The sequence below is a fragment of the Rhinoraja longicauda genome, chromosome 24 (genome assembly GCF_053455715.1).
Source record: "Rhinoraja longicauda isolate Sanriku21f chromosome 24, sRhiLon1.1, whole genome shotgun sequence".
Taxonomy (NCBI): Eukaryota; Metazoa; Chordata; class Chondrichthyes; order Rajiformes; family Arhynchobatidae; genus Rhinoraja; species Rhinoraja longicauda.
Window position 1 is genome coordinate 9,590,825 of NC_135976.1, and position 21,836 is coordinate 9,612,660.

At 41.2% G+C, this 21,836-nt stretch overlaps 2 protein-coding genes across 4 annotated transcripts in view; one reads left to right on the forward strand and one right to left on the reverse strand.

The window, feature by feature from the left end:
- The window catches only part of LOC144605417 (uncharacterized), a 34,390-nt gene extending 30,577 nt beyond the window's left edge, over positions 1–3,813 (forward strand). For both annotated transcript variants that reach the window (XM_078420639.1, XM_078420640.1), the window contains one exon: positions 2,830–3,813. In XM_078420639.1, coding sequence (XP_078276765.1) covers positions 2,830–3,021 — 192 coding nt within the window. In that variant the 3' untranslated portion in view covers positions 3,022–3,813. The remainder of the gene's footprint in view (positions 1–2,829) is intronic.
- A 524-nt stretch (positions 3,814–4,337) lies between these two features.
- The window catches only part of fance (FA complementation group E), a 28,951-nt gene continuing 11,452 nt past the window's right edge, over positions 4,338–21,836 (reverse strand). For both annotated transcript variants that reach the window (XM_078420638.1, XM_078420637.1), the window contains exons 4-11: positions 19,741–19,785; positions 18,083–18,136; positions 17,143–17,286; positions 14,872–14,995; positions 13,222–13,297; positions 11,751–11,817; positions 9,611–9,736; positions 4,338–8,047 (exon numbers count right to left, since the gene is read on the reverse strand). In XM_078420638.1, the coding sequence (XP_078276764.1) occupies positions 7,946–8,047; positions 9,611–9,736; positions 11,751–11,817; positions 13,222–13,297; positions 14,872–14,995; positions 17,143–17,286; positions 18,083–18,136; positions 19,741–19,785 (738 nt within the window). In that variant the 3' untranslated portion in view covers positions 4,338–7,945. The remainder of the gene's footprint in view (positions 8,048–9,610; positions 9,737–11,750; positions 11,818–13,221; positions 13,298–14,871; positions 14,996–17,142; positions 17,287–18,082; positions 18,137–19,740; positions 19,786–21,836) is intronic.

Genomic DNA, 21,836 nt, shown 5'->3' on the forward strand with positions numbered 1-21,836 from the left:
TATAAAAATAAAAGAGAAGTATAACAGCAAAGATGAGCAGGAAGCCAGAGGATTGGGACTCTTACAGAGCAACAGAAGATAACTAAAAAGGCAATACAGGGAGAAAAGATGTACGAAGGTAAGCTAGCCAAGAATATAAAGGAGGATAGTAAAAGCTTCTTTAGGTATGTGAAGAGGAAGAAAATAGTTAAGACAAATGTGGGTCCCTTGAAGACAAAAGCAGGTGAATTTATTATGGGGAACAAGGAAATGGCACTAAGGAAGACACAAACAATCTCCCAGATGTACTAGTGGACAGAGGTCCTAGGGTAACGGAGGAACTGAAGGAAATTCACATTAGGCAGGAAATGGTGTTGGGTAGACTGATGGGACTGAAGGCTGATAAATCCCCAGGGCCTGATGGTCTGCAGCCCAGGGTACTTAAGGGGGTGGCGCTAGAAATCATGGACGCATTGGTGATCATTTTCCAATGTTCTATAGATTCAGGATCAGTTCCTGTTGATTGGAGGGTAGCTAATGTTATTCCACTTTTTAAGAAAGGAGGGAGAGAGAAAATGGGAAATTATAGACCAGTTAGCCTGACATCAGTGGTGGGGAAGATGCTGGAGTCAATTATAAAAGAAGAAATTGCGGAACATTTGGATAGCAGTAACAGGATCGTTCCGAGTCAGCATGGATTTACGAAGGGGAAATCGTTCTTGACTAATCTTCTGGAATTTTTTGAGGATATAATTAGGAAAATGGACAAGGGAGAGCCAATGGATGTAGTGTACCTGGACTTTCAGAAAGCCTTTGATAAGGTCCCACATAGGAGATTAGTGGGCAAAATTAGAGCACATGGTATTGGTGGTAAAGTACTGACATGGATAGAAAATTGGTTGACAGACAAGAAACAAAGAGTAGGGATTAAAGGGTCCTTTTCAGAATGGCAGGCAGTGACTAGTGGGGTACCGCAAATCGGTGCTTGGACAGCAGCTATGTACAATATACATTAATGACTTGGATGAAGGGATTAAAAGTAACATTAGCAAATTTGCGGATGACAAAGCTGGGTGGCAGAGTGAACTGTGAGGAGGAAGATATGAGGATGCAGGGTCAAGTCAAGTCAATTTTATTTATATAGCACATTTAAAAACAACCCACGTTGACCAAAGTGCTGTACATCTGATTAGGTGCTAAGGAAAAAATGAAACATACAGTAGCACACAAACATAACAGCACATACAAAACAGTTCACAGCGCCTCCTCAATGGGCCTCAAACGCTAGGGAGTAGAAATAGGTTTTGAGCCTGGACTTAAAGGAGTCGATGGAGGGGGCAGTTCTGATGGGGAGAGGGATGCTCTTCCACAGTCTAGGAGCTGCAACCGCAAAAGCGCGGTCACCCCTGAGCTTAAGCCTAGACCGCGGGATAGTGAGTAGCCCCAAGTCAGCCGACCTGATGGACCTGGAGTTAGAGAGGTGGGTTAGAAGATTTTTGATGTGGGGGGGGGGGGGGGGAATGTCCATTTAGGGCTTTATATGTGACTAGGAGGAGCTTGAAGTTGATTCTGTACCGTACAGGGAGCCAGTGGAGAGAGGCCAGAATCGGCGTGATGTGGTCCCTTTTACGGGTACCCGTCAGGAGTCTCGCTGCGGTGTTTTGGACCAGTTGCAGGCGGGACAGGGAAGATTGGCTGATCCCAGTGTATAGGGAGTTGCAGTAGTCTAGGCGGGAGGAAATGAAAGCGTGAATGATTTTTTCAGTGTCGTCGAATTGGAGGAAAGGAAAGGGTGACTTGGACAGGTTGTGTGAGTGAGCAGATGCATGGCAGATGCAGTTTAATGTGGATAAATGTGAGGTTCTTCACTTTGGTGGTAAGAATAGGAAGGCAGATTATCTGAATGGTGTCAAGTTAGGAAATGGGGAAGTACAAAGAGATCTGGATGTCCTTGTTCATCAGTCACTTAAAGTTAGCATGCAAGTACAGCAGGCAGTGAAGAAAGCTAATGGCATGTTGGCCTTTATGACAAGAGGAGTTGAGTATAGGAGCAAAGAGGCCTTCTGCAGTTGTACAGGGCCCTAGTGAGATAGCACCTGGAGTACTGTGCAGTTTTGGTCTCCAAATTTGAGGAAGGACATTCTTGCTATTGAGGGAGTGCAGCATAGGTTTACTAGGTTAATTCCCGGAATGGCAGGAGTGTCGTATGTTGAAAGACTGGAGCGACTAGGCTTGTATACATTGGAATTTAGAAAGATGAGAGGAAACATGAGAGGCAGGAAACATGTTCCCAATGTTGGGGGAGTCCAGAACCAGGGGCCACAGTTTAAGAATAAGGGGTAGGCCATTTAGAACGGAGATGAGGAAAAACTTTTTCACTCGGAGTTGTAAATCTGTGGAATTCTTTGCCTCAGAAGGCAGTGGAGGCCAATTCTCTGGATGCTTTCAAGAGAGAGCTAGATAGAGCTCTTAAAGATAGTGGAGTCAGGGGGTATGGGGGGAAGGCAGGAACGGGGTACTGATTGGGAATGATCAGCCATGGTCACATTGAATGGCGGTGCTGGCTCGAAGGGCCGAATGGCTTACTCCTGCATCTATTGTCCATTAACTGGGGATTTGCTTTAAGATGGAATTTCTAAACTTGGAGTAGAGAAGGTTATGAGAAGATTTTAATGGTTCAAGATTCAGATTTTTGCTGGTAGATTGGAACATTTACTGATAGCATTATGATTAGCAATGAGGAAAAATTCTAAATGGTAAAATTGCCTCTGACCTTTGGTTAAACATTATCAGCATTGCACATTGATTTTTAAAATCTTGGTTTTAACGTCATCTTGTATGCCCCCACAGCCTTCGTTGGAATTTATATGGAACGATGATTATGATGAAGATGAGGACTTGGATCGTGCCCTTCAGCTTTTTGGTGTGCTTTCCCTTGACTTTTTAGCAAATGCGGGCTTTCATTATGAAATTTTTGATTCTGATCTGTCTGATTTTAGTCTGGAAGATGATTTTGATTCTTCTGATGATGATGATGATTAATTGTGCAATCAAAGTCTCAAGGTGGTGTGTAGTGCTGTGTTAATGCATGTGGCTGGTGACAATGATAATGGTCTACGCTACCAATTTTGGCAGTGCTATTGTAGATAGCAGGCTAAGCCACAGTTAGGTATTTGTAATAAGTCTATTTACACTGGTCTATTATGTTGGTAAATTTGATTTATTTCTCAGTGTAGTGGCACTACGATCTATTAAGCTACCTTGTTTAAAGCCTACAGTTGCTCAGAAATTCAAGTTCTTTCGGATGAAGACTTAACACTTGTGAATTGAGTGGCACATGTGATCTATCTCAATAATTTGAACAATTTGTATTGTGATTTTTGTAAGGTGGATTTCTTGCGATGAATTCCATGATCACCGCTGTTCACTGGGGAATTGGCTATTTGTAATATTTGAACCATGTAAATATGTGCAAGCAAGTTAACTGACCTGTGTGCTGTAGTGATACTGAGTTACTACACCAAAGTTTTAGTGAAATAATGTAGATTTGAAATAACTACAATTTTGCTTCCTTTTATAGGGCAAAGAATCAATGGAAGTTTAACATTTTGTAACCTGATTAATAATGAGCTATTAATAAAATTAGTGAGGATATTTTTAAAAATTTGTACTAATGTCAAAATAAAACAATTTGTCAATAAATCTGTTCCTGCATTTTCTCTTCCAGGATGTATTTAAACAAACTGGAGTAAGCATTTCAAGTATGCAATTGAGCTAAAGTTCTGGTTTGAAGCTTTACAAAATGCCTTTCTTTACCACCACTGTACCTAGAGCAAATATCCAAAATAAAGCTGAACCAAACCATTTAAGCTTTTAATTTTACCAAAGACAAGCTTTCCAAGCACCCACCAGTACCCCCTCTCTCAGCTCACCTTCTGTTGACTATGTCTCCTTTTTATCCTACCATCGTGGACTTGAATTCTAGTACTTCCCTCTGTTGTTTGTACTTCAGACTTAATTCCTGTAATTTTTGTGAGATTTAAGATATTGTTTGAAGAGCAAGTACTTGCATGTGTGCATGGTTGTTGTGCTGGGTGCACAGGAGATCCCATTTGCAGACATCTTGCATTTCTTTGTTTATTAAATGCCATAGAAAATTTAAATTTGGAAAATGCTTAAAGGTATATTAAGAGCAAAAGCAGGAACAAAGGAGAGAATAGCCCCCCCTAATGACTAATATGGTCACTTGTGTGTCAAGCCACAGAACATGCATGTTGTATTTATTTATTGAGATGTTCATTGAAGCAAAGAATTTGAAGAAAATGTGTTGAACCATATCTGCATTACAGAATGTTGAGGTGAATAAGTCCTTTTAGCATTCTCACTACCATTGGACATCGTGTGATGTTGGGAAAGAAATTGCTGGGGTCCTGGCAGAGATATTTGCATTGTCTTTAGCTACAATGGAGTACTGAAACTGAAGGGTTACAAATGTTGTGCCTTAAGAAGGGCTTAAAAACTAGGAAGCTACAAGCTGCTGAGCCTGACAGTGGGAGGTAAGCTACTGAAGGGGATTCTGAGGGAGATTATCTACTAGCATTTGGATGGGCAAGGGCTGATTAAGGATAGTCAGTGTGGTTTTGTGTGTGGGAAATTGTCTCAAATCTGGCTTTCTATCAACATCAATAACCAATGCAATGTTTTAATCAATAACCATTGAAAGGCCAGTGCAAGGAGATTGTGCATGTGTACTTTGGCAAGGTAGGCAGGTCTGGAAGATCAAGCCACAAGGAATCCAACTGCATTCTAAATTGCTTCATGGAAGGTATCTGAGGGGTGGAAGACAAAGTTTGTTTTTCATAGCAAGTCTGGTGCCAGTGGTGTGCTGCAGGGCTCTGTGCTGGATCCACTGTTTGTCATCCATATTAATGATTTGGATGATATTGCAATTGTGATCTTGCAGTTGACACCAAAATTAGTGGTAGAGTCACGGCTAACTTTACAAAAGGACCTGGATCGATTAGGGAAATGGGCTGAGGAATGCAGATGGAATTTAACAGACAAGTGAGGTTTTGCATTTTGCATGGTAGTGTCCTGGAGAGGAGTTGAACAGAGACCTAGGAGTAGTACTAGTACACAAGATGGTTAAGAATGTGTTTGGCACATTTGACCTCATCAGTAAGGGTATTCAGTACAGGAGTAGGGATATTGGGCTGCAGCTGTACATGAAATGGGTTTGTGCTGTCCTGGGGTTAACACGATCCTTACCCACTACCCTACAACCTGTAAAAAATTTCATGTTTAAATTCAACCGATAAGTTGGTCAATTAACATAGGCACCATTTTTGTAATTTATGGATTTTTCAAATGTGAATATCTCATAGCGACACATTTGTGGGTTAGCAGTATATTGCACAACCCCCTTCAATTTTACATCATTCAAAAATGAACTTCATAAACAAGGATAACACTTTATTTCTGTCATTGATGGTAAGATTTACATCATTTTGTGTGCGAGGTATACAGGGTTGCACTCTTTCCATATCAGCTAACCAATGAAAAGATTAGGTCCTGATTTATACCAGCTCTTCACCTCCCCCCCACCCCCTGTCTGAAGAAGGTCCCAACCTGAATCATCACCCAGGCAGTTTCTCCAGAGATGCTGCCTAACCCGGTGATTTACTCTACCACTTTGTCTATTTGAATTGGATTCGTGCTTCTGGACCACGTCAGGCAACATTGGTCACTTTAGTGACTGTCAAGGGTTTTAAACTAATCAATTCACCAATTCAAATTTTCTTGCCTCGAAGCATAAAGTTAAATGACTTTTCTATTATATTGTGGATACAGTAGAGTTCTAGTTTGCAAATGCCTAATCTCTGCTTCCATGATTTTTCAAAATAAAACAAAAAGATACAGCTTGTGGAGGTGAAATTAAAATTAACAGAGAAAGCAAAGAACAGTTCATTAAATATGACCAATTGGCCTGATACAGAGTGGATCTCTAGTGCAAATATTCAATCAGTAACATCCAAAGTTTGAAGATCACGAAGCATCAACTCTTCAAGAAATAGTTATAAATGTCAACTGTCAACTTATCTAAGCAGTTGAACAAAAATAATTGTTTGCAAACATTTTATATACGAAGAAATCACAGTTGTGAACACTGCCCAGTCTAGCACACAGAATCTGCTTACTAAAATGGCGCTGAAGTTTACCTATGACCTACTACGGGTTTTAGAGTCGAGTGGTCTATCTTGCTCCTCTAGTATCTTTGGTAAATACCGAGCAGAAATAATCTGAGGATCTTTCCCATCTCCTGGCCCCTTTTTGCCCTTCTGATTTCCTTTTTCAGTTTACTCTTTAGTTCCCAAAACTCCTCCACGGATGGACTTAATCCCAGCTGCCTATACCTGTCCCATGCATCCTTGTTTTTGACCAATACCTCAATTTCCGTTGTCGGCCAAGCTTCCTTACATTTGCCTGCTTTGCCCTTCACTCTAACAGGGAGGCACATATCCTGAGTTTTTGTCAGCACGCTTTTAAAAACATCCCGCTTGGCCGATGTTCCTTTCCACTCAAATAACCTGCTGCAGTCAACTTGAGCGAGACACCTCGTACCCTCAAAGTTGTCCTTACCCCAATTGAGCATTTTAACATGTGGGACCCCTCTGTCACTATCCATAAATATCTTAAATCAAATTGAACTCTGGTCACTGGTCCCAAAAGGCTCCTCCACAAACATTTCATTCACTTCCCCATCCAATTTCCCAATACTAGATCCAGTGTTGCCCTCTCATGTGTGAGGGCCTCTGCATACTGCTTGAGAAAACTCCTGAAGACGTTTGAGGAATTGCACCCCGTTTAAACCCTTCACACTGATCTTCCCAGTCAATATTGGGAAAGTTAAAATCTCCACTGCAACAAACTTATTTGACCTGCAGCTGCCTGCAATCTCCTGACATATTCGTTCTAGGTGAGGAAGGTCAAAGTTTCTGCAAGGATTCTCTCATTGCTGCAACTTGTAAAGGTTTACAAGAGCGGGAGGGGGAGCTAGACAAAACAACAATAGTAGTCCCTTAAGGCTAATCTATTCGATCTTTGCAGCCATTTACATGCACTATCCCCATAATCCCGATTCCTTAAACATCTAAAACACCCTACGCTTTGAATGAACTCAAATGTTCCAGTCTAGAACAATCCAGATTCTTCACCCTGAATGAAACATTCTAGTTTTTGACATGCTCTTTACTTTGAGAAAATAGGTGTGAAATTAACTAAAAGCAATTAATTACAATTGTACAAAATGTGACTTTTTGAGTGCTCGAACTGTTGTCTTAATTTCCAAATTGCTTCTCCATCCCATGACATACATCATATGATAGAAGTGATTTGCTGTGGACAATAAGTGTGAGAAGGCAGTTTGCAGCTCCAGATGCATGAGTGCAGGTGCTATTAATCGCTCAATCACTTTGCCTTTCCATTAATCACATGATTTAATTTACAGTAACTGGTTGCAATAATAATCACATAACTCCCTGCAGTTTAACTACAGTTTTGGAAGTCTAAAATGGAAGAAGTTAAAAGTATTAATACAGTTTCTAAACATCACGAGATTAACAGAAATTGCGAGAGTTCAGGGCAAGGATGTGGCCAAAGTAGTTTTAATTTACAATTTTATCTCGCCCATCGTTAACATTGAAATATCTGGGACAGGAAGAAATAAATTTCCTTCAATAAATTGGTGTGCGGGTCTGCAGCGCCATTAAGTGGTGGGAAGGTGTTAATGCAGCACAGCAGAGAACAGTTGCATTCAAACTCCCAAGTGCTTAATGTGGAAATTATGATAGCAAAGCTTCACTCATTCTGATGTTTATTGAAGTTAATGTTACGGACCATTGGAACCATGTACTCTAATCAAGACCATGCATAACAAAACTCTATTTAGCAATAAAAATAGATCAAATTATACATTAATATTTTTCAGTGCCACCTGCAGTGATTTCTTCAGAAATGTGGTATGTTTTACCAAGACATTGGACAGCATATTCTTGTGAACGATTGTTATCTGGAAAAAGCAAAAAATAATTCAGATGTTGTAGTGTCTGTAGTCACATGCCCTATACACAAATTTTATCGAGAAACAGTACCTACTACGTAATATTCATTTGCAAAATGTGCTAAACCGTGTATCAGTTATGGTGGATGGGGAGCCATGAACAGACAGGAATGCAAGGAAAGAGCAGAGAGTGGTCAGATCCCATTGCAACTAGCAGAAATAACAAAGAATGTTGTGCTGGATATGGAGGAGTTGTGTGAAAGGCAAGGACTAGGAGAACTATGTCCCTTCTGATTGCGAGTAAGAGCAAACGTTTGGGTATCTGAGGAAATACAAAAGGGCTTCATCAACCAGTGGAAGTCATATTTCTTGAAAGAAAGTACATTTCAGATATCCAGAATGAAAACCCTGCCTTGATCAGATTTGGGGGAGACTGAAAATAAGAGAAAGGTATATCATCCTTGCAAGAAACAGGGCGGGAAGATGAAATGTAATAACGCCTGTTTTCTCAAAGACAGTTACTGTATTGCTTGGAAAACTTTCCTCATGATTATGGCCAGGGTGAGATCAGAATTGGGGACCTTGTTATGCTGGATCACGGATCTCAAAGTATCACAAAGCTCTTTCAGATGATAGTTTAGGAAGCTCTACCTGTCACAGTCAATACCAATGCACAACATGGATTTTCTGCACTGATTACCATGACTGATTACCAAGTTCTACAGCTGTCAAGTACACTGGAATTTACCGAGGAGAAAAACAGTAGGACGGAGGAACTTGGGTGTCAACGGAAGTGTCTGGAGCAGCCAGTGTATGAAGGTACATTTTCGCCAGCTTGGTAGAGGCCATAGCTTTAAGGTGAGAGGGGCAAGATTTAAAGGAGACATGCAAGTTATTCTTTACTCAGGGTGGTGGGTGCCTGGAATGCACTGCCTGGGTAGTGGTGGAGGCAGATATGCAAGTGGCATATAAGAGACCTCTGGATAGGTACCTAGATATACAGAGAATGGGGGAATTATGAATTATATATAGGCAGGTGAGCTTGTTTAGTTTAGATACAGCACGGAAACAGGCCCTGCGGGCTCACAGAGTCTGCAATGACCAGCGATCCTGTGCATTAATACTACCTCACAAACATAAGGGACTATTTTTACATTTATACCAAGCCAATTAACCTACAAATCTGTACGTCTTTGAAGTGTAGGAGTAAACCGAAGATATCTGAGGAAACCCATGCAGGTCACGTTGAGAACGTACAAACTCCATACAGGCAAGCACCCGTAGACAGGATCGTACCCGGGTCCCTGGCAGAGTAAGGAGGTACTCTACTGCTATGCCACCATGGCTCCCATCATGCCTTGTCTTGGCATCATATTTGGAACAGACAGCATATTTAGGCTTACATCCACCTCCCCTGCACATCGCTCCACTTTTAGCACTAAGTCTTGGCAAGTAAGAAGTGACCAGGGGGGAACCTACTTGACTCTTATTGCACTCTCTTCCACATTCAGGCAGCTCATTTGAAGTTAAGATCTCAATCTATTTTTTCTCAGTGCGCAGGGTAATACTCACATAGGTTGGGTACTTTGTAAGTGTAGCTAGTACCATCTTGGCATATTTTACTGAGTTGTTGAATCTCCCAGCTTGCTGGCTTAACTTTTGAATAAACTGTTCAAACAGTTCAGATGATAGGTCTACCTGTAAAGAAATAACAGAGTAGGTGTTTTAAAAGGAGACCTAGTTGCAAGTAACCACTTCAATCAACACCATGAAAGTGTATGACTCAGTCATTTATCAATATTATCTGTGAAAAGCTGGATTGTGGCAGTTGATGTTCACATTTCTTACGTAAAGAGTGATCACATTTGACATATGATAGACACAAAAAACTGGAGTAACTCAGCGGGACAGGCAGTATCTCTGGAGAGAAGGAATGGGTGACGTTTCGGGTCGAGACCCTTCTTCAGACTGGTTCGGAGTAAGGGAAACGAGAGATATAGACAATGAATGAAAGATATGCAAAAAAGTAATGATGATAAAGGAAACAGGCTTAGCTGTTAGCTGTTTGTAGGGTGAAAATGAGAAGCTAGTGTGACTTGGGTGGGGGAGGTATAGAGAGAGGGAATGCCGGGGTTACCTGAAGTGAGAGAAATCAATATTCATACCACTGGGCTGTAATTTGCCCAAGCAAAATATGAGATGCTGTTCCTCCAATTCGCGTTTATCCTCATTCTGACAATGGAGGAGACCGAGGACAGAAAGGTCTGTGTAGGAATGGGAAGGAGAATTAAAGTGTCCAGCAACCGGGAGATCAGTTAGGTTTGGGCGGGCTGAGTGAAGGTGTTCCGCGAAACGATCGCCCAGTCTGCGTTGGGTCTTGCCGATGGTACAAGAGTCCACATCCTGAACGACGAATACAGTAGGTGAAGTTGGAGGAGGTGCAAGTGAACCTCTGCCTAACCTGAAAGGACTGTCGGGGATCCTGGTCAGAGTTGAGGGAGGAGGTGTTGATTCTTCTGCAGTTGCAGGGGAAGGTACCCGGGGAGTGGGTGGTTTGGGTGGGAAGGAATGAGTTAACCAGGGAACGGTCTCTGTGGACGGTGGAAAGGGGTGGAGATGGGAAAATGTGGCTAGTGGTGGGATCTTGTTGGAGGTGGCAGAAATTTCAGAGGATTATGTGTTGTATGCGACAGCTGATGGGATGGAAGGTAAGGACTAGGGGGACTCTGTCTCTGTTGTGACTGGGGGAGGGGGAGCAAGGGCGGAGCTGCAGCCCACCAAGGAGACACGAGTGAGGGCCAAATTTATGATGGGAGAGGGGTTCCCTAAAGAATGAGGACATCTTGGATGTCCTAGTATGGAACGCCTCATCTTGGGCACAGATGCGGAGTAGATGGAGGAATTGGGAATATGGGATAGAGTCTTTGCAGGAAGCAGGGTGGGAAGAGTGTAGTCGAGATAGTTGTGGGAATCAGTGGTTTTGTAATAGACGTCTGTCAATGACTTATTTCTTGTGTTGGACACTGAGATCAAGAAAGGGGAGGGAGGTGTCGGAGATAGTCCAAGTAAATTTGAGTGCAGGATGAAAATTGGTGAAGTGGATGAAGTCCACGAGTTCTGCATGGGTGCAGGAGGTAGCACCGATGCATTCATCAATGCAACGGAAATAGACTTCGGGGATAGGGCCAGTGTACGCCTGGAACAGGGATTGTTCAACATACCCTACAAAGAGGCAGGCGCAGATGGGACCCACGCGGGTGCCCATAGCTACTCCTTGGACGGAGGAAGTGGGAGGAGTCAATGGAGAAGTTGTTGAGGGTGGAACACATTGGTTGAGAGGGGTTTTATCACACATCAAAATTCCCGCATCATCAAAAAATGAACAATCCTGCAAGTGCTTGACCACTTCCTAAAATGATAGTTATATACTGCTCAGTAATCTTTCCCTTCATCTTTTCCCATGATGGGATACATTGGCAATCTGTAACGACCCTGTGGCACCTCTCCCAAGACTCATTTGACACTTGAATTAGTTAGGAATCTGATTCAAATCACAAATGGGTGGTATTTTTACAATTTCAAATAAACTCTGAACCAGGTTGGAGCTCCCAATTGTTTCTAGGTAAATTATTTGGTTTGGACATTGTAAACATTTGTTCAGTGAAACTACTGGTGTGCTTTATGATGTCCCCAACTTGCAGTTATTAATTACCTTCCTCTCAAGCAATATATGGACCACGGAGAGCATTTCTTCACTCCATGTGACGAACAGGACGTATCTGCAAGTATATTGCAATAATTAGCAGAAATATCCACTGCAGTTAAAATAAAATCCTAACTGATGGTTCCAATTAAAATGTTCATTTCCCCTTTCTACACCAGTACTCATTATGTCTTTCCACATTATTATTGTGCCTGTGCCAGCAGGTTAATAAGGTTTGCATTCCCTACAACCTTTCTTGTTTGGATAAAGGCAGCAAATGAACTCATCCAAAAATACTTTGCTCCTGTGGAAGCCAATCAACACAAAGATAATAGATTTTGTTGATGTGAATTATGCCAAGTACTTCTCCACATTAAAGCCAAAACGACATGATCACATAATGAAATACACTTGAGAATTGCAGTCTGAAATCCTGACCTTCAGATGAGATGCAGTGCCCTCCATAATGTTTGGGGCAAAGATCCATCATTTATTTATTTACCTCTGTACTCCACAATTTAAGATTTGTGATAGAAAAAATCACATGCAGTTAAAGTGCACATTGTCAGATTTTAACTACAATGACAAGTACTTGATATTTATTTTTGCTTATTTGAACTGAAGCTCCCAATAGCACACCAACAGGTATTCCTTCTGCAGTGGTATTAAATCTGTTTTACACAAGTCATTCTTCACTTTTTCTCCCCCTTTCAAAACGGTAAAAGGAAAAATAAAGTCTGAATGTCTTTAAGTGGAATTGACTCAATTTTATTTGCTTTTGCTTGCTCAATTTTATTTTTAATGCATCATTTCTGCTGTTATCATAGAGACCTGCAGGTAAGGCATGTTCACCACTAAGCCAACTTGCATGATGTGTTTCAAATTGAAGTGGCCCTATATAACCACACAACTTGACGGCAGTGCAACTCTTTTTATGGAGCTTCTCCGAGGCAGATATTTCATAAGATCATGTCATAGGAACAGAATTAGGCCATTCGGCCCATCGAGTCCACACCACCATTCCATTACGGCTGATCTATTTTTCCCAATCACATTCTCCTGCCTTCTCCCTGGTACAGTTGACACCCTTATTAATCAAGAACCTATCAATCACTGTTTAAAAAATACCCAATGACGGCCTCCAAAGCCACCTGTGGCAATGAATTCTACAAATTCACTATCATTTGGCTTAAGAAATTCTTCCTCATCTCCATTCTAAGGTACGTCCTTTAATTCTGAGGCTGTGCCCTCTGGTCCTAGACTCTCCCATTACTGGAAGCATCCTCTCCATATCCACTTTATCTAGATTTCCTGTTCTAATGGAACATCAAAAACATTCAGGCATGAAGAGAAACATTGATTCTTAAAAAAGAGGCAACCATATAAAATATGACTCTACTTTAAAATATGTTTTGTTGGGGGAGAATTATGCAAGACAGGCATAAGAGGTAAACTTTAATTAACAATAGAATAAATGAACCTGAAAGTCACTGTTAAATGGTCGGGTTCAAGGCAGTCTTCAACAAGTCTGCAGATCAGCTCAACTTGAATATTTCCTGTAAAAAAATCCAGAAACATTGGATTTCCAATTATATTGCAAAAAAAATGTAATTGCTTTGTTGCCTATTTTAATAAAATATAATATATACAAATTTATAGCTCTGGATCAGATGACATTAACATTTACCAAAATCATAATTTTACAGCTTGAAAATATGCAAGTAAGTAAAGGCTCATAATGAAAGGCCTCAACCTCAGCTAGGTGACTGTTTGAGAGACAGGATCAGACAGAAAGAAAAATTCCTCATGGGTGCAACGTTTCTCTTGTTGTTACCTGTACTGACAATGCAAGTGTTATTTCTGAAGTGATTTAATGTGAGACTAACAACAACCAGAACAGGTTAACCCTTGACTTGTCAAAACAGACAACTTTGCCAACAGTTGGTATACACAGAGCTTGAAACTGGCATTCAACAGATTTCACACTGGTAATGAGAAACAAATAGACAATAGACAATAGGTGCAGGAGTAGGCCATTCAGCCCTTCGAGCCAGCACCGCCATTCAATGCGATCATGGCTGATCACTCTCAATCAGCACCCCGTTCCTGCCTTCTCCCCATACCCCCTCACTCCGCTATCCTTAAGAGCTCTATCCAACTCTCTCTTGAAAGCATCCAACGAACTGGCCTCCACTGCCTTCTGAGGCAGAGAATTCCACACCTTCACCACTGAAAAAGTTCTTCCTCATGTAATTTAAAGACTACTGAATTATTTCCCTAGTTTAGAGTGGCACAGTAGAGTTGCTCCCTTACAGCACCAGACACCCGGATTAGATCCTGACTAAGGGTGCTGTCTGCACGGAGTTTGTACGTTCTTCCTGTGACTGCGTGGGTTTTCTCCGGGTGCTCAGGTTTCCTCCCACACTCCAAAGACGTACAGGTTTGTAGGTTAAATGGCTTCGCTAAGTTGTAAAATTGTCCCTAGTGTGTAGGATAGTGTATGGGGTGATCGCTGGTTGGCGTGGACTCGGTGGACCGAAGGGCCTGGTCCCGCATTGTATCTCTAAAGTATAGTAAACTAAATGAAGTTTATCAGTGACAGCCGAGTGAAAAGATTTCTTTGAAAATAACATTTTGGGATAATTTGAGTAACATGAGACTTGGAAGAAACTATACTTCCCAATCCTTTCAACCACTGGGAGGTCACCACACCTCAATAGCTGATCTACAATAGAGCTTTCATTTCACTGCACATTTATGTGTATGTGACAAATAAATTGACTATTGGCTATTGAGCTAGACTGGACAAGGGGCAGATTGCTATGATAGTCAATAGCTTCATTGCAGTATCATGATAGGTGAATGAAATGGATAGAAAGTATTTTATATCTAGCTATTCCTACATTCTGCTCCTGTTCAGATTCAAATGCACAGTTTTTCACAAAATAAAAATACTGACAGCTGTTAGTCTCCTCACAATGAGAAGGATTTAAGGTGAATGTCAGTGTTCAGTTAAAGTGTGGCAAGAGTAAGCAATAAATGCATTTACCATAGTATGATTCCAGTAAGAAACATTTTTCTCATTCTACACTGCTAATTGCTAGTGAGCAGTTTCTCTCTCACAGGTTACCTATATCTGGAGTCTGAAGGAGCGGCCCAATCAGAGCACTGCAGGTTGGGCGTGGATATTTCTTGCAGAACAAAGTGATGGCAGCCGTTAGAAAGCGTGATGCAGGCTCCGTCAGTAAGAGTACCTGTGAATATACACATCTGTTATTTAACTCTTCCTCGACTCGACATCAGACTCCTCTCGTGAGAAATGGTCCACTTAAGAATTTTACAGTAGTTTCCATGACTTCACAACCTCCATCTTTGGGATCTACTCTTCCTACCACCTGTTCTTTTTTCCATTCCCTCAGTCTGTGTCAAATCAGTTCAGATGACACCATTTTCCATGCCAGATCATTGAATACAATTTTATTTTTCATCAACCAAATTATAAAATGAAAGACCACATTAAGGATTAAGGAGCAGTTTATTTTTAGTTCAACATTAGGTCATCTGGTTTCACTTGATCAGAGACATTTCCTTTGTTCTATCTCCTTCTTCCACCTTCTTTGCTACCTACAACAAACTTGTTTTCTCTCTTTACCAGTCTGATAAAGAGTCCCGGATGCAGATGAATTGGGGTTTTTTTCACAGATATACTTGAACTGCTGAAGGTTTCCAGCATTTTCTTTTTCATATTCTTGAAGTTGTTTATTTTTAATTTTGTTACCAGCTTTCTTAATTTTCTCAGAACATCATTCTTATGAATACCTACGATACCAATTCATTTGTGGATCACAACAATAGGTGCCCCCAACTCTCCATGTTGTTCTCTGGATTCAATGAGATTCTATAAACTTGCAAGGAAAAGTATCTATTTCTTTAAAATAAGCACAATTATTCTGATTCCATCATTCCTCACTTCACTAACTGCTTGCGGCATTGTAACATGGTCAGTTTTTCCTTCATTCTTCGTCTTTATCATATTCATACGAGAAAATAGGTCTCTATAGCTGGCCGACTCATAATTCTGTTCTTTAATTTTCAAGTAATCCATGGGTTGCCTCCCTTCTCCAGTCAATTCCTCCTTGATATAGCTCAATATTTGTAGCTTCCACTTGCTGATTAACTTCTTTTTGCGCTAATGAACATCAACAGAAATTCATGGTATGGGACCTCTATATGCATTTAGACACTTTACAGACACTTTACAGCCATATATATTTACTGGGTTCAACTGGGTTCAACAATTAAGAAAATAACCACAGCTCAGAGCTTCCACTTTAACAGACAACATCTGTCAGACAACATCTCCAAACCCCTAGTATATTTCTTTGTATGTCCGATAACAATCTAATTTTGCCTTGCACCACAACTCTCTCTTGCCTTCCATCCCATCACCGGTGTTCTTTGGTTTTGCCTTCCCTTCCATTTTCAGCTTCTTGTAATTGTTTAAAATCTGTTGCATTATTTTTCCAGTTTTGTCTATACCGACATTGATCAGAAATGTTAATTCAACTATTCTTTCTACGGAGGCTGCCTGACATGCTCTGTACTTCCAGCATTTTTGTTTTGATATGTTAGAAACAACCAATTCCTGTATTTCTATCTTCACTCTATGAACTTTTGGGAGAGCTATATATAATTTATGTTAATGCATAGACAAGGACATCAATCTTTTATAGTCTCATAAGAAGGTAAAAGGTGCACCAGTGTGAGCAAAGTGAAACAAAAATATAGAAACATAGAACTGGAGATGCTGGTTTAAACCAAAGAAAGACACAAAGTGCTGGAGTAACTCAGTAGGTCAGGCAGCAGCATCTTTGGAGAAAACGGATAGGCGACGTTTCTCGGTTCTGGACCCTTCTTCAGATTAAAAGTAGGGTGGAGGGAAAGAGCTGGAGGTGAGAAAATTACTCCTAGCTCTCTCTCCACCTCCCCCCCCATACTTTCAGTATGAAGAAGAGCTCCGACCTGACACATCACCTATCCTTGTTCTCCCGAGATGCTGCCTGACCTGCTCAGCTACTCAAGCACTTTGTGTTTATCTTTGAGCAAGGTGAATATTTCTTTAGGAGGCATCTGTTGGATCCCTACACTTCTAAGAAGTGACTCATTTGGAAATGACCCAAGATCTACAATACATCTGCTAATTTATTGGGAGGTCTTCTGTTGCAATCCTATGAAGAAGATGGAATCAAAGAATTTAACTTTTCTGTCGATTTTGAAAAACAAAATCCATGGGTCCAGTTTGCTAAAGGCAGCAGACCATATGTTCACATCAGTAATTACATAGTGGAAGAGTTGGAAATAAAAAAAAATTGTTTCAATCTCACCACTTAAGTAAACATACCCTTGTCAGGAAGAGATTCCGAGCAAGCACAGTTGCATTGCTGTAACTGAGATCAGATGGTAGGGAGATCATTTTGTTGCAGGCCAGGGGCAGTTGGTGCTCTGAGAGCTCGGACAGCCGTAATAATGAACAGAGCTTCTCCAGCTGCAAGAATGCAAAGCCTCAGTCAATTATTAAAAATATTGTGCAATAAACATTCAGACTCTGCTGAAAAGAAATGAGAGGTACCTGAACTATTTTACTTTGTCAAATACTGTGGCAATATGCTCAGTCCATCAAGTGCCCATGCACTTTGGATACTTACTTGAGTTTTCATATTTCTGCCAACTTTCTCACATGGTATTGTACAAAAGGTGTACTGCTGCAAACAGTAACCCTCTCCAGTTCTTGAGAGCTCTAAAAGTTGAACAAAGCTCTGTCAGCTTTGTAGTTTGTTCACTGATAGTATAAGGTTGCGCCCTTTAATTGAGTTTACGTAGAATATTTCCATAGTCAAATTCATCATTATTACTGCAACACCAAATGGAAAATTAAATTTTGACTCATCTTAATTTTTATACAGTATTCTTAAGAGCACAAAATCCATCTGCAACACATCCTGTTTAACACAATATCATGTGAGGAGTATAATGGAAAGGGTCAGTGCAAGAGAATGGTTGTCACAGCACATTGGAAATAGGTTATTCACAAGACTCAGTCTTCCTTCCTTCCTCTGCACTCCAGAACAAGGCTCCAGACAAGGTCTACCCAAAGGCCAGAGCTTCCTCCATGCTGATTGCTCTGGGGTGCAGCAGTGCTACCGAGGCCAGTAGAGGCTGCTACCACAAGGAGTTGTCCACACAATGAAGATTTAGCCCAATAACAATGGGCAAACTGGAGTATTGCATAATATGGGCAAGTTGAAATGTAATTCACTGGAAACAGAATATTCTGTTCCTACCTGGTTTGGATCACATTCATTGAGGATATTTAATTCTTCAGGTGTTTCCAGCTTCTAAAATGAGAAACACCTATTTAAATAATAGCAATTTATGGACAAAAACAACCCGTACTCTGCCTGTGCTCATCCTAAACACAAGAAACTTAATTTCAAGAATCTTTAGCTGGGCTGCAATGAACACAAAAGCAAAATCCAGTTGCACAACTGCAGTAGATGCAGCTGCTGAAACATGCAAAGTAAACAAAGGCATTTTCCATTATAAAACATGCCAAAAGAAAATCTATTGCAATAATGTTTTATTTACCTTCCTCAGCCCCTCACAAGCCTTGTGGAAACACGAACAGACACAATAAGGTTACAACACTGCAATGGGGGGGGGGTGATCTGAAAGTGGAGGATTCAATGTTCATGCCATTGGTTGGAGGGAGGTTGAACTGAATTCTCCAATTTCAGGTAAACCCTCCACCTCTCTGAAGGAAGGTCCTGTCACACAGCATCACCTATCCATGTTCTACAGAGATGCTGACTCGCTGAGTCACTCCAGCACTTTGTGTCCCACCTCTCTTACTCATCTACCTAGCTTACCCCTATACTGCCCCTACATACATACCCAGTTCCTTTCTCCTCCTCCACATGGGCATCACTCACCCCTCCTTACTCTGGGTCCCCCATTTTTCTGCCACCCCTGTTCTCTTCTACCGTGCACTGTTCCCTCCAGTTCTACATTTTACTCCCCACCCTTATCAGATTGCACTATTTGCATCCCCTTGTATTCTCCACCTATCACCTCCAGCTTTGGTTGCTATCTCCACCCCCACCTGAATGGTCCACCAATCAACCCCTCCTTACTTAAATCACCCGACACTTGCCAGCTCCTGCCCCATCTCTTTCTACCAGCTGTGCCTGCTCTAATCCATCAGTCCCAAGAAGGGCCCCGACCCAAAATGTCATTTGTTCAGTTCCATCCACAGATGCTGCCTGACCAACTGAATTGGTCCAGCAGTTTGCTTCTTCCAGTTACTATAGTCAATTGATGAACAAACTGTGTACCAGGAGTTCTGTCAATGTTACTGTGGCAACTTTGATCAAACTATGAATCGTCTAACAACATGCTGTCCTCTTAAAAAAAATAATTAGTGGTGAGTCTGAAGTGAAGTATTCCAATCTCTGAAAAAAGTTGGATTGGTTAAGGAATCTTAGATTCCATGGGTAAACTGTTATTCCATTGCAGCTATACAAAATAAGGAAATAACCAAAAGGTATTTTCTGGCCAAAACCAATCTAGCAGTAAAACACAAAGTGCTGGAGTAACTCAGCAGATCAGGCAGAATGGACAGGTGATTTTTTCACATCCTGTGAACCTTCTTCAGACCCTGCACAATCTAGCAGAGGAGAATGTCTGAAGAAGGGTCTCGACCCGAAACGTTACCTATTCCTTCTCTGTCCCGCTGAGTTACACCAGCTTTTTGTGCCTATCTTCGGTTTAAACCAGCATTTGCAGTTCCTTCTTACACATGAGCATGCTTTACACTGAGGAATAACACCACTGGTGAAAATGAATGAAATAGAAAATAAAAGAACATTTCTTTAATGCATTATGAATAAATTATTGCACAAAAAGCTTTAAATTTGAGTACAAAGATACTTAGAATACTCACATCAGAATCTGCTTCGAATATATCTCTCAGTGTGGGTACTGAAGACTGGTGGAGGAAAACAAAGATTTTCAACAGGTTTAAGAAATAGGTTTACTTGCCAATATCAAATTGGCAAAAGGTTCATTAAATAACCTACCTAATGATCTCTCCTTCCTTTGAATAGTGCTATTCAAGTTAGTTTTCAGGCCGAGGTGCCCACTATACACTTACCCCCTGCCTCTTACTGCTGGAGATTAATCCAATCTTTATTTCAGGTATTACATAATAATTTCCTGTTCGGAATTCAATTTTTCATACCTAGAAATGTTCTAAGATGCATGCAGATAGGAGTTTGTCTTAGCATTATGTTGGGCACAGACATGTAGGCCGAAGGGCCCTGTCCTGTGCTGCACTGTTCTCTGAAAGAAGGTTTGGAGCTGATTGGCACCAGTATGCTTTATTGAAACAGATTGGGGTTAAGAGGCCTGGTGTATTTTTTCTACATTAATAGCTGTATAAGTGAAACATTTGTTAGCAAGCATCAGCACATGTTCACAAGGTCAGTCAAATGTTCTGCCATTATCTTTCTCATAACTTAAGTTCACCTTCCTCCTTTCTAGAGATATCCATAAGTGGCCCTAGTTTCCAATATTTTTTCTCTGCCTTGCAAATGATCAGCCGACGAACATCCAACGTTCTCTGAGTAGAGAGCACCTGAGTCGCAACATCTTGAATGAAGACAGTTCTTCCCATTTCATTCCTAAAGGCATATGGTGACACCACTTCAGTATGTTCCCTTTAAGCATTTTGAATGTTTCAATGAGATCACGTTCTCGTTTTTTCCAACATTGAAGAATCATGAACCTCACTACATGATTTATTTTCGTGGGATAAGCTCTCCAACTGAGGAAATCAGTATAATGAACCTTTCTGGGGCTCCATCAAGGCCAATACTACTATCTCTCCTTGGGTAAAAAGACAACGTTTATTCAGAGTAAGTTTCAACAGTACCATATATATTTGCAGAAAGATTTAATTAAGTATGGATTGGAATACGTGCAAAGGCTACATTTGCTTTCGTAATTGTCAGCAGATTGATACAAGTATTACAGCTGCTGCCTCTCAGCTCCAGCAGTTCAGGTTCAATGGCGATCTCTGGTGCGTCTGCATGTGCTCCCAAAGAGGTGACGTTGATTAACTGGCTTTTTTGATTCATTGTTTTTGGCATGGCTGGGAGGATTGGGAAGAGCTGATTGACACATAAGGGAGATTAGGTTTTGGGGAAATAAGTGGGGAAACTGCGACTGATAAGGAATGTTCTGGTCTAGACTTAATGGGCTAAAATGATCTTCATATGAAAACGTGAATATAATTGCTTGCTGTGCCTGTTATACTGGTTGAGAGCAAAAACACCCAGATCTTTAGGAATAGGCGGCACGGTGGCGCAGCGGTAGAGTTGCTGCTTTACAGCGAATGCAGCGCCGGAGACTCAGGTTCGATCCTGACTACGGGTGCTGTACTGTAAGGAGTTTGTACGTTCTCCCCGTGACCTGCGTGGGTTTTCTCCGAGATCTTCGGTTTCCTCCCACACTCCAAAGACGTACAGGTATGTAGGTTAATTGGCTGGGTGAATGTAAAAATTGTCCCTAGTGTGTGTAGGATAGTGTTAATAGTGTTAGTGTGCGGGGATCGCTGGGCGGCGCGCACTTGGTGGGCCGAAAAGGCCTGTTTCTGCGCTGTATATATATGATATGATATATCAACATATCACAGTTTATCATCATAAAAGTGTTTATTTTTCTATTTTCCCTTCCAACATTGGTGGCCTTTGCAGTCTCTGACCTTTTACCAGTAAGTTATATGTAGGAAGGAACAGCAGATGCTGATTTAAACCGAAGATAGACCCAAAAAGCTGGAGTAACTCAGCGGGACAGGCAGCATCTCTGGAGAGAAGGAATGGGTGACGTTTCGGGTCGAGACGCTTAAAGACCAGAGTCTGAAGAAGGGTCTCGACCCAAAACTTTACCCATTCCTTCTCTCCTGAGATGCTGCCTGTCCTGCTTAGTTACTCCAGTTTTTTGTGTCTATCTTGTTATGAGTTATCTCTGTAGTTTCAT